Below are 11,300 nucleotides of genomic sequence, written 5' to 3' on the forward strand. Positions count from 1 at the left end.
GGTTGGCATCCGGCTGAGGTTCTTCCGTCCAATGAGCACCAAACCAGATATTCCTAATCCGGATCTTCGGCACGGAAGCTTCTGCCGGCCCGCTTAAACTTGCTCGTCTGGTTGCCCGGCGATTTTCCACATTCCCCCCCCTTTCGGCGTGAAGGGTCGGAGATTTTTGCTGTTCCTGTAGATCATAAGGAAGCTGTCAAGCAGGCATGCCATGTCAACTCGGCCTGTTGGCGGGGCGTCGCCGAGATGCCGTCGGTCGACACGCAGCACAGGCGGATGCAACGCGCTGCGTATCCACCCGTTTCGGCGTAACACGGCATGAGGAGGGATCCCAGAGGCTGCAGCTCCCGAGCGCGGAGAATGCAGCCCCGAAACGCAGGATGCAGGGCCAAGATGCAGGGTGTTTCTTCACGGGCCGTCACCCGTGCAGAACACTCCCCGCCGTGTATGCTACGTGACATCAACCACGGCGCGGGTATCCGGCGCGTGTATCCAGCGCGGGTATCCAGCGCGGGTATCCATGCGAAAAGGGAGAGTGGAAAAGAAGCATGCCCACTCTTGTACGCAAAAGTGCGTCTCGTTTCGCGGAAACCTTGCCGACAGCCAAGGGTCGAAAATGGAAATCCAGCGATCCATGCAACAGCGGCGACGTGACGGAATCCAAAAGTCCCCGGTTGAGCAAAAACCAAGCATCATGTCCAGGAAAGCAATGCCCGTGTGCCCATCCACGGGAGACGTGGCCGCCAACAGCTCCGTGGAAAAGTAACCCCTTTGCAGCCGCCATGAGCTCCTGCTGCGCGAGCTTCCGCATTCCGGAAACGTTGTCGAGGACCGCAACATGTCCGTGCCGAACTTGTAGCCAACGTCTGATTCTGGAGAGCAAGTAAACAAGTCGTCCTCGTTTTTTTTTTTTTTTTTTTTTTTTTTTTTTTTTTTTTTTTTTTTTTTTTTTTTTTTTGAAATATACAGTCCGCACGCTTGTACCTTCGCATGTATTTTCTATAAGCAGCTATATACCGCATTTTTTCTTCCTACTGCACACACATCCTTTCTACACATTTTTCCCACGCAATAGCCTCAGAAGCGACCTCTGACGCCCTATATCACTCTATTATAGTCTAAGGGCTTTATATCTGTTAGCAGGTAAAAAAGTATTGCAAGGAAAAGCGGGGCCACTTAGTGTAGTGAAAGTAAAGGTCTCTTCTTATAGACAAGTGTATATAAAGGTACAAGCGCGGACTTTATACAGTATTCAATAAAACGAGGACGACTTGTTTACGTGTTCGATTCTGGGGCAAAGCTCGGTGGCTTGGCAGCGCGAGCGGTCTCTTTGGCATCGCCAATGCACGCTTGACGATCTGCCCGCCGCAAAGCAGCGACTCTGTCCGGGGCCTTGGCCGGAACTTGAAACGGGCGTTTGTGCCGTACATACGGGGGGGTCGCTACAACCTGTATTTTTTTTTTTGCCAGGCTGGAATCATGTCTAAATGTCAGCTGGCTACGGAGCAGTACGGAGGACAAAGCACTTGTCTGTCCATGGCTGTAAAGGTGAGCAGATCGGGAATAGAGATGATATGGATGACAGAAAATAAACAGTCTAGCATTCATTCCAGAAGCATATACTTTCTATCCAACATCCCATGGATGTACGCTTGAAACGAAACAGCAAAAAGTTGGACCAAACCCCCTCCCAGCGTCTACCGCGGCATATTATCAATAAAAAGACTGCAATTCTCAGCACGCCCGAAGGGGGTCTCGAACCCCCAACCTTGGGATTAAAAGTCCCACGCTCTAGCCATTGAGCTACCCGGGCCGTCGGCACTGCGTGATCTGGGAATCGAACCCAGGGCTCCCCGACGCTGCCCGGATGGCAACGGAGAATTTTACCACTAAACCAATCACGCTGGGCAATCTTATCTGATGACAGAGCTGGCGCACTGCTGGACCTATAGATTACGCAAACACTACCTCTCGAACCCCCAAGACCAGACCAGCCCTTTGTGCGGCGGCCCCATGGCCCTCCCTCCCCCTTTCAGATGCGCGAGTGGCCAACTTCTGCAGCATCGTGCACCCCGGTGCTGTTCAAATGATCTGTGCAGATTCGCCACTTGCGGCCGTGGTCTCGGGCAAAGATTCGCGAGCCTCTTTCAGCGTCGCCTGCCGCCATGGCGCTCGCTTTGGACGGGCTTGTGCACAAAGCTGGCGGGCAAGTCGGGCGTTTTCCGATCAAAGGCTGCAGATTGGCCTTGGTTATCCTTTCACCTGCGCTGCGCTGCGTGAATCCGCCAGGAGCTACATACCACATGTTCACATTGCCGATTGTCGATTGCAGCGTCCATATTCACTTGGCCTCGCCGGCCGATCTGGAAATCTGCGAGCACACTCTTGGAACCACCCGGATGGGTCGGGAGCCCCTTTGTCAGGGCAAACTCTCTTGTTCTTTCTGCTCTCTCTCCCTTTTCTAGTTCATGTTGATTTCTCTTTTCTCTTGCCGACTTGAACTCTACGCGAGATGGTTTCTTTCACGTGGCCCTTACACCCTGCAAAGGCCAAGATGCCGCCCTCCCAAACTCATGATTCACTTCCCACCAAGAAAATGGCCACGGCGGAAGAGGAAGACGTCTAGAAAATAAAAAAGAAGAAAAAGGCCAGCTCGCACTCGCTGCCTTTGTGCCTCTGGAAAGCCGCAATGGTCCTTTCCGGTGATGCATCTCGGGGGAAAAAAAACCTACTGTGAAGAAGAGGCCTTTCCTGTCGCTGCGAACCACTATATGAACAACAGGCCGCAGGTGGTTTGTGTAACTCGAGAGACACTTGTTCTATTTAAACCAAGAAGGCGCATATCGACTGCTCAACTGCGTGGCCCGTATATCGCGGACAACCTGGGCCAATGACGGCTTGTACACAAGGTCCTCCACGGCAACTAGCCCGGGGCACTACACAAGCCGTCGATTCTGCACAGCATATCGCTCGCTGGATTGATGAGTTTATACACGACTATCCGGCGGACTCTCCTTTTCCCCCGTTTCATCAGGTCGACCTGCAAGAGGCGCTGCCAGCCATATGGGAGCTCCTCAATGCTGAGCATGTACAGTCGAGAGGCGGAGCTGCGGGATCCTTATCATGGCGTCAGGGCTTCTCCGAGGAAGAGTATGCACTCCAAAGACTTGAAAAGATGTTCATGCGCGCTTGTCCAAGCCCTCCTGCCGCCGGAAAGGATCAGTCGACGACGCGATCTGCTGGCACAACAAGCGATCTTGACCAGCACTGGGCTTTGGAGGGGTATCATGTAAAGAAGAAGCAGATAATCGGAAGCTTGTTCCGCATACTGGAAAGGATGGGCGTCGAGACCGTCGAGCAAGTGCGGGAGACGCTGGTTGCTCAAGGCCTCCTGTACCCAATCAGCAGCTGGACGAGTCCCCTCCCGGAATGGGTGTACGAAGGTAAGTATGTGCCGTGCAAACGACGAGCAGTTGCCTTTTCACGGCTGCTTCACTGCCTCTTTTCTCTCCCTCGTGTTTGCTGCTTTCACGAACCGGAAAGCAGCCTGAAGGGAAGGCGAGGGGAAAAAAAAAAAAAAAAAAGAGAAACTGACTGACATGACTCTCCACAGATCCTTTTGACAGCGCCAATCCGCTGGCGGCATGGGGACCGCCTGATGAACCTGGTTTTTACCGGTATGACGAGCATGGGCGGCTTGGGGAAGGACCTTTTACCACTCGACAGATACGCTTCTACCTGAACCACAAGCGGTGCAAGCTCTGGGTCCAGAACGCGCCCACGCAGTGCAGGCAAGACGGGCTCTTGGACGACCTCGACACGCGCTGCAGGTGGTTCCACTGCCCCAGCTCGCGCAACCTGATTGCCACGGGCTGGCTGCGCGTGGCCTTTGACGAGTTTCCCGAAGACACGACGACCACGGCAAGGAGCCCCTTCAAGGTAGCCATGGTCATGCACCTCTTTTGCTTTGAGCAATGCTTCGACCCGGTCGAGTTCCAGCTCAGAAAGGTGCCAGGGGCGGACGCCAAGCCCATGCTCGAGCCCGAACTTAGGAAGTTCGCAGGCAACTGGCAGGCGGGGACCGGAGTCGAGTGCAAATACAGGTCCCTGTCGCTGGAGAGATTCGCCCACGACGCCGTCGTGGCAAAGGTATACGAGCCGTGGATGAGGAGCAAGGCAGAGGAGCGCGAGAGGGCGGGGCCGGCCAAGCTACCGCGGCAGCATGAAGATTCGCTGTCTTACGCCATCGTCGCCGCGAAACTGCACCTCGGGCTGGGTCAGGGCCAGGGTACGCGGCAAGCGAAGCGCGACGACCTGAACGAGGGCGTCCCCGAGGAGATGCGCCGGACCATCGACTACCATGTGGGCGACCTGAAAAAGTACTCGATTCTAGGACCATTGCGCAGAGCCCTCAAGAAGAAGCCGGAGCCCAAAGAGCCCAACCCGGACCGCAGAGGGGCCAAGGCTCGGTCAAAGCGCGGTCCGGAGGACAAAGCCACCACGTACCGGGGCAACCAGGTGGCTGGGCCGGCACCGGACGAGACATGGACGTTTCCGAGCCAGCAGCCGCCGGCAAAAAGACGCAAGTAGCTCAGGGGTCTGGATCCTGGGGGTTGCACAGAAGCACGCTCCAGCCTGCTTCAAGATGTACTGGAGGCGGCGCAGTCGGCGGCCGTCAGAGACTCGGAAGGAAACAGGTCCAGAGATCAGAGCAGTGGGATCAGCTCCCGAAAAGGGATCCATACGGGAGGGCGGAGAGGTCTGCCTTCCGCAACGGGCAAGAGACGGGCTAGTCTTGCAGACGGGGAGCGTGTTGAAGGCGAGAAACGCCGCCAACTGGTGAGGCGGCCACTGCAACCAAGAGGCAACAAACGTAGAGGCTCAGCCGCCAGACCAGATTGACAGGCCGACAAGGGGGCTCAATTTCACGTCGTGCGGGACCGGTTGCATTTGGGTTGTTGGTACGGAGTACGCAGAAGACGGAGCAGTAAACGTACCTTTGAACCTGATGTTGCTCAAGACAAATTAAGAAACATTGAAATGCTATCAATTCAACGCCGGAATGGCCCAATGACAGGGCGGCATCCGCAGCGTTATCAGTGACAAGCGTCTCGTCCCAGTCGGTGCAATGCTGTGTGTCACCGACAAATCAGCCGACATCGGCCCCTCCCGCCTGCGGCTGGCTTCACCCTACATACATACATACTTGCTTACTTCCTACGCCGCCAATTGCCGAAACGAAGCTTGTTTCGAAGCTCGTCCCTCAACACCTAACCCGCTGCACTATCCGCTGATTTATCCGTCCGTCGTGGCCTCACCTTCGCCTCTCAATTGAGCCCCTCTGCGACCCGCCGCTCGCATTTTTGGAGCGCCATGTCCGCGTCCTTGCCTGGGAGCAGGGAGCTGCCGGTCTCGCAGTACGATTTGAGCACCTACTCTGGCAGAGTGAGGCATGCGGCCGGCCTGACGGATCCAAGGTACGAGCTGTGCACAGCGTCCCCGAGGCGAACTAGCGACGAGGGGTAGAAAAAAAAAAAGAAGAAAAGAAGGAAAGAAAGAAAAGAAAAGAAAAGAAAATGGCATGCTGCTTCTGCGCAAATTGAAGCCCATGGCCCGCACCCGAAATGACACTGACGCGCGGTTCAGCACCCTCCTGGCCGGCACAAGCGGCCTCGAGCGAGCCAAGGCCCTGGTGACGGACTACAAGACGGGCAAGATGGACAGCATGACGCCCGAGCTATGGCACGCCAAAAAGGTCGTCGACTCGACTCTCCATCCTGGTGCGCCGCGGCCCCCCTCCGCTCTGCTGCGCAACTCCTGTGCAAGGCCCATGCTAACTGGCAGGAACGCTCGCCAGACACGGGCGAGCCCGTCTTCCTCCCGTTCCGCATGTCCTCCTTCGTGCTGACCAACCTCATCGTCACGGCCGGCATGCTCCAGCCGGGCCTGCAAACCCCCGGCATAATAGCCTGGCAGATCGCCAACCAGTCCCTCAACGTGGCCATCAACACCGCCAACGCCAACAAGTCGTCGCCCATGACCGCCGCCACGCTCGCCAAGTCGTACGCCGTCGCCGTCTCCGCCTCGTGCTCCGTCGCCCTCGGCCTCAACGCCCTTGTCCCCCGGCTGCGCGTCCGCCCCTCGACGCGCGCCATCCTCGGCCGCCTCGTCCCCTTTGCCGCCGTCGCCACCGCCGGCGCCCTGAACGCGTACCTCATGCGCCGCGGCGAAATCGCCACGGGCATCGACGTCCGCCCCGTGCTGTCGGACCGGCAGAAGCGCGAGCTGCAGCGGCAGGGCAGGTCGGAGCGCGACGTGCCCTCCCTCGGCAGGAGCCGCAGGGCCGCCCGGCTGGCCGTGTACGAGACCGCCGCCAGCAGGGTCTTCAACAGCAGCCCCATCATGATCATCCCGCCCATGGTGCTGTACCACGTGCAGACCAAGCAGGCCTGGTATAGGAAGCTGATGGAGGGCGAGTTTGTCAAGGCCAGGCCGCGGTTGGCGGCCGGCGTTCCCATCGGCCTGAACCTGGCCCTGATTGCGGCCACCTCCTTTGCCGTGCTGCCGCTGGCGCTGGCTGTGTTCCCGCAGCAGCAGGAGATTTCGGCGGATAGCTTGGAGCCCGAGTTCCACGGCAGGGGCGGAAGCGATGGCAAGGTGTGGTTTAATCGGGGGTTATAGAGGGGGCACGATGTGCGGGGGTTTTTTTTTTTCTCTCTTTCCTCTTTGTGATGGATTGGCCAATGTCCCGGGCCGGTTCGGCAAAGTTGGAGCAGATGGGAAGAGCAACGCGCAAGGCAGAGCGAGGCAGAGCGAGGCAGAGCGAGGCAGAGCGAGGCAGAGCGAGGCAGAGCGAGGCAGGCAAGGCAGAGGCAATGGGAGCGAAAAGCATGACCGCAACGATAGAGAGAGCGATTCACGCATTGATAGAATAGCCTGTGTATTTCACATGCTGGAAAGGGCAATTCCCTACCAAAAAAACGGTCAGAAACAGTGTCGTTGGCCAGCATGATGATGGGGCTGCGCATAAGAAGGAGTCAATCCTCTTTCCCCCCTTTATTTTTTTTTTCATTGTTCGTTTTAGTTTACAAATATATATATATATATATATATATGTATATATATATGCATATATTTTGCACCGCAAGTTCTTCCCGCAGACAACAGAGCATCGCCCAGGGAACCGACAAACAGTTTGTTCTTCCAGAATGGCCTGCCGGCTTGGCGGCCAAGCAGGTCGAGTCTTTTGTTGAGCGGCATGACAAGTACAACCTGCTTGCATCCCGTCCCCTACTCCATCGTTTCCATCAGCCGCTGAACAGCTGGGACGTAGCAAGCCGCCACCTGGAAATCTCCCAGCCTCACCCTCATCATGTCGAATGCCAGCAGCACGTGCTGCTCCTCGCCTTCAACCATCTCCCTCCTCAAAGAGTCCGCTTTGGAGTACCTCTGGGAAAAGTGCGTCAGCAGCGTCCGCCTGGCTTCCATCTCGCGCGCCACGCCCAGCGCCTCGGCCATGGTGGAATGCTTCTTGATCTTGGCGTGGTCCTGCTTGTCGTCGCCAAAGGTGCACTCGTGCACCAGCAGGTGCGCGCCCCTGCAGGCCTGCGCGAAGGCGCTCGAGGGCCTGCAGTCGCCAGAGTAGGCGATGCGCAAGCCCGAGGCCAGCTCGAGCTCCGTGGCAAAGGAGCGCCAGCAATGCGGCACGGGAACGCGCTTGATGCCCGCAAGACCAAAGTTCTCATCTCCGAGGTCCTTGGCGGCGACGACGTAGATGTCGCGGTCGTCCCGAAGGTTGGTGTCGGCGCAGTTGGGGAAGCGGAGACGATGGAAGCCAAAGTCTTCGACTTGGGAGATCTCCTCTAGCACGGCGCGGTATCGGCCGATGCAGGAGATGGCCAAGGAGGCGGAGCTTTGGTCTCGGAGCGATTGCTCGTACCACGCTTTGATGACGGACACGGTGCCCATGTGGTGGTCTGCGTGGAAATGGCTGATGACGATGCACCTGAGGTTGCGGAGCACCTCGGCCGCCTCTTCGGGATGGAACAGGCGACGGATCTGACCTAGTGATCCTTCGCCGCAGTCCAGCAGATAGTTACCGACCCCGGGGACTCGGATCAACGTCCCCGACACGTTGCGATGCTTGCTTGGCACAGACGACCCGGTTCCGAGAGGGATGATCTCGGCGTCTCTGTTGGGAATGTCCTTCTCACTTGCCTCGACTCTGGCTAGAAACTCTGGGTCCTCAGCTTGCGCCTTGGCCGTCTCAGCCAGGGCGATCAAATCCCCATCAACTGATGCAGCTGAGCCTAGTAGATCCGGAAACGGAGCCACGGCCTGGTCGTGAAAGACCAACCTCGGCATGAGCTGCACTTTCATGCCGGCTCGGCCCAGTTCGACCGGGGAGCCGGAAGGCGGCCCCGAATATTGGACTCGGTTGTCAAACTTGGGCAGCGGGAATCGTTGGGGATCGATCCGCCGTAGCTTGGCTTGGATTTCCGCGGCTCCAGTGTGCGTAATCATGTTTGGACAGGTTTCTCGAGAGCAAAAAACGTGCTTCATCTGGGCATGTTCTTCGGTGAAGCGTAATATCCGTTCCCGAGAGGCAACATCGGAGTCAAGATCTAAGCCGAGAATCCAATACATGACGGAAATGTTTGCCATCATCTCTGGCGTCCTCCACTCCGGCCTTTCCATGAATGAGTCAAGAAAGTCCAAGGACGCAATGTCTGCAACAATGATGCCTTTTCCAAGTATGGGGTCCCCAAGCACCATCTCCGGAGTTACAATCCTACCGTTTTTCCCCTCCACAGGCTGCCCCTCGATGAGTAGTTTGAAGTCCACGGGCTCCACACCGCATTCCTTGGCGACGGCAACGTTGAACTTGCCCCTTCGATCGCGACACTTGACAATGTAGGACATGGATATCTCGCTATAGGCCGTTCTTTCCAAGGGAAAGTGGTTGATGGCCAAGGGACTCACGTTCTTTTCGGCCTCGCCACTATCACCCGGTTTCGGAAATACCCAGGCTCTCTCGTCGGGATTGGGAAGGTCCTGGCCGTCTGAGATAAAGGGCCCAGTGTATTGCTTCAACATGCCACCCTTGCGCAAGACAGCTATGTCGGTAGGCTTCAGGTGCCGGACTTTGCGAGGTAACAGCACTGGTCTGCTATTGAAGCTTCCGCTGAACATTATCCGCTCCACTATGTTCTCGGCAACGGCAGGATCTGAGAGTGTGGACTGCCGCTTCGGTCGGGGAGAATCTGTCGAGTCGTGGTCCACATGGCTGTTTGACATCTCTTCGTGTCGGCGTTTTGTTGGGCTGCTGGACCGAGCTCTTTTTACTGGGACTTTCCAAACCCGGATAGCATCGTCCTCCCAGTCGGGGTCTGTGTTGGTCGGATCGGCACTCCGGGGATCCTGCCTAGACTCGTGTGGTCTTACACTGACAGACTGTCGGAAACTGACGGCTCGGTAAGCAGCGAGCATGTGACAAAGGTTGTCGGCGCCGTGGACATCGATGCCGGGATGAGACGGGCTTTTCAGGGAATTCTTCCCCTTTTGCTTCCTTTGCATGTTGTCTGAATTTGACTGCTCTTTTGCCGCATCGACAGCGCCGCCAACACTGAGCAGATAGCCAATCAAGCCTCCCATTTTCTCCCAGCCAACGCTTCCGCTCAAAAACACTTGTTCAGTTCTTCCCAAGGAGATCTTGCGGCTGACAAAGGCGCGTTGAGTGCCCTCGACCACTTGTCCAAAGAGATAGGATCGCTTCTCATGGTGGAAGTGAATACACGCTCCTGGGGTATCGGCCGACGGAACCGTGGCTAGTTCAACGGTCGATAACATGGTTGTCGCCTCGTGGTATCTTCGAGGGCTCGACGGTCGAATCGAGTTTGGCGGTAGACGGCAGACTTGAGCCGCATTGACCCTGGTTGCGGTACGGGGTGAACAAGTGAAGGATGGACTATGGAGAGAAGCAATCTGGGCCCAGCTAAGGAGTGTTGACGAGATGCGAAAACGGTTGGAGGGAGAAACGGAGATGCGTCGGCACGTCGCACCCCATTGTTCCATCAGCGAATGTTTAGTGGTGCTGAAGAGGGAGAGGAATGAATCACCCGCATCGGCTGGATCCCACGCAAAAAGGCCCCACGGTGAAATTTCTTCTGGAGACTGGAGACTGGGTCAAGCTTCTTGAGGTCAACTGGTCAGCGGCAGGCGGTCGCTGGTGGTGCGCAAGTCGTCCACTACAAGAAAAATCCGGCTTACCTAACACAGTATCAGGGGGGGGGTTAAGCACGTTGCTCAGCTGCCCCCAGCCTTCACCGCCGCGGCGCCGCCCGAGGCATCAGCTATTGGCGGCCCTTCCAGAAGGCTGTCTGGTTGGACAGCTTACTGCCCTGCCTGGCAGCTGGGGGACTTTACTCTACTCCGTAGCGAGAGGAGCAAACAAGTCTGGTTGCGAAAACATAATCCCAAAGTCAAACAAAATCTTGGTCTTCCATCGAGCGACACGAGGCGCCAGACCAATCAACCCGCAAGGGGGCAGCAAGCAGGGGGCAGCAAGCAGGGGGCAGCAAGCAGGGGGCAGCAAGCAGGGGGCAGCAAGCAGGTGGCATGGGCTTCCCTAACAGCACACATAGGCATGCATGCATTGACGGCCGCACCTGATCGCCGAAGCTGGGGCCATGGCGGCCACTGGTTGCCTGCCGTCTGGTGCCTGGAGTCTGGACGAATAGCCACCAACAAGTGCCAGGCTGCTAGCAGCTGGCACTCGAAGCGACCAGCTTCCAGACCTCATAGCGGATTCTCGAGCGCCCCGGCTCCCCCAATCACCACGTAGCTTGAGCTTTGGCGTGGGCCCCAGTCTCCTCCCCAAAGCCACAGCGAACCTGCAGCTGCAGGGTCTTGCGAGTCAATTGGTCTTTGCCTGTTCAACCTTGCTTGAGCAAGTTTGCCTCAGCCCGTCCAGCCAAAGCATCACCTGGCTTTTTCGCCGCCAAAAGCCAAGCGCCATGCGGATAAATAGAGAGTACAAACCTCACGCCCGCCTCTTCCGGTCGCCGATCCATCATCTCGCTGATCCTCTTATGCATCACCGGCTGGGCTGAACAAGAGGGCGGGATTGCGGGGCGTCGTCGCCTCCCGAACCTCCTCAACGTCAAATCATCGTCAGATCAGCCACCCATCGTCAGACCGACCGTCGGAACGAGCCCCACTACATACATCCACGGCTGGTTCTTAAGGCGCGCTACCGAGTAGCACAAAGTTGGCAACTTGCATCATCCCATCGCGTCACG

The 11,300-nt window shown here is 57.1% G+C and overlaps 3 protein-coding genes across 3 annotated transcripts; 2 read left to right on the plus strand and 1 right to left on the minus strand.

Moving 5' to 3' along the window:
- Positions 1-2,890: 2,890 nt before the first annotated feature.
- On the plus strand, positions 2,891-4,590 carry UV8b_03494 (uncharacterized protein; the record flags this gene model as incomplete). Its single annotated transcript, XM_043140992.1, has 2 exons — positions 2,891-3,443; positions 3,614-4,590. 2 exons carry the CDS (start codon positions 2,891-2,893, stop codon positions 4,588-4,590), a joined length of 1,530 nt encoding a protein of 509 aa, XP_042996926.1.
- Positions 4,591-5,373: 783 nt separating this feature from the next.
- UV8b_03495 (uncharacterized protein) lies at positions 5,374-6,681 on the plus strand (the record flags this gene model as incomplete). The annotated part of the gene is made up of 3 exons (XM_043140993.1): positions 5,374-5,477; positions 5,647-5,780; positions 5,858-6,681. 3 exons carry the CDS (start codon positions 5,374-5,376, stop codon positions 6,679-6,681), a joined length of 1,062 nt encoding a protein of 353 aa, XP_042996927.1.
- A 609-nt stretch (positions 6,682-7,290) lies between these two features.
- UV8b_03496 (uncharacterized protein) lies at positions 7,291-9,849 on the minus strand (the record flags this gene model as incomplete). The annotated part of the gene is made up of 1 exon (XM_043140994.1): positions 7,291-9,849. One exon carries the CDS (start codon positions 9,847-9,849, stop codon positions 7,291-7,293), a length of 2,559 nt encoding a protein of 852 aa, XP_042996928.1.
- Between the last annotated feature and the right edge of the window lie 1,451 nt (positions 9,850-11,300).

This window comes from Ustilaginoidea virens, chromosome 3 (assembly GCF_000687475.1).
Source record: "Ustilaginoidea virens chromosome 3, complete sequence".
In the NCBI taxonomy this organism is placed as follows: domain Eukaryota; kingdom Fungi; phylum Ascomycota; class Sordariomycetes; order Hypocreales; family Clavicipitaceae; genus Ustilaginoidea; species Ustilaginoidea virens.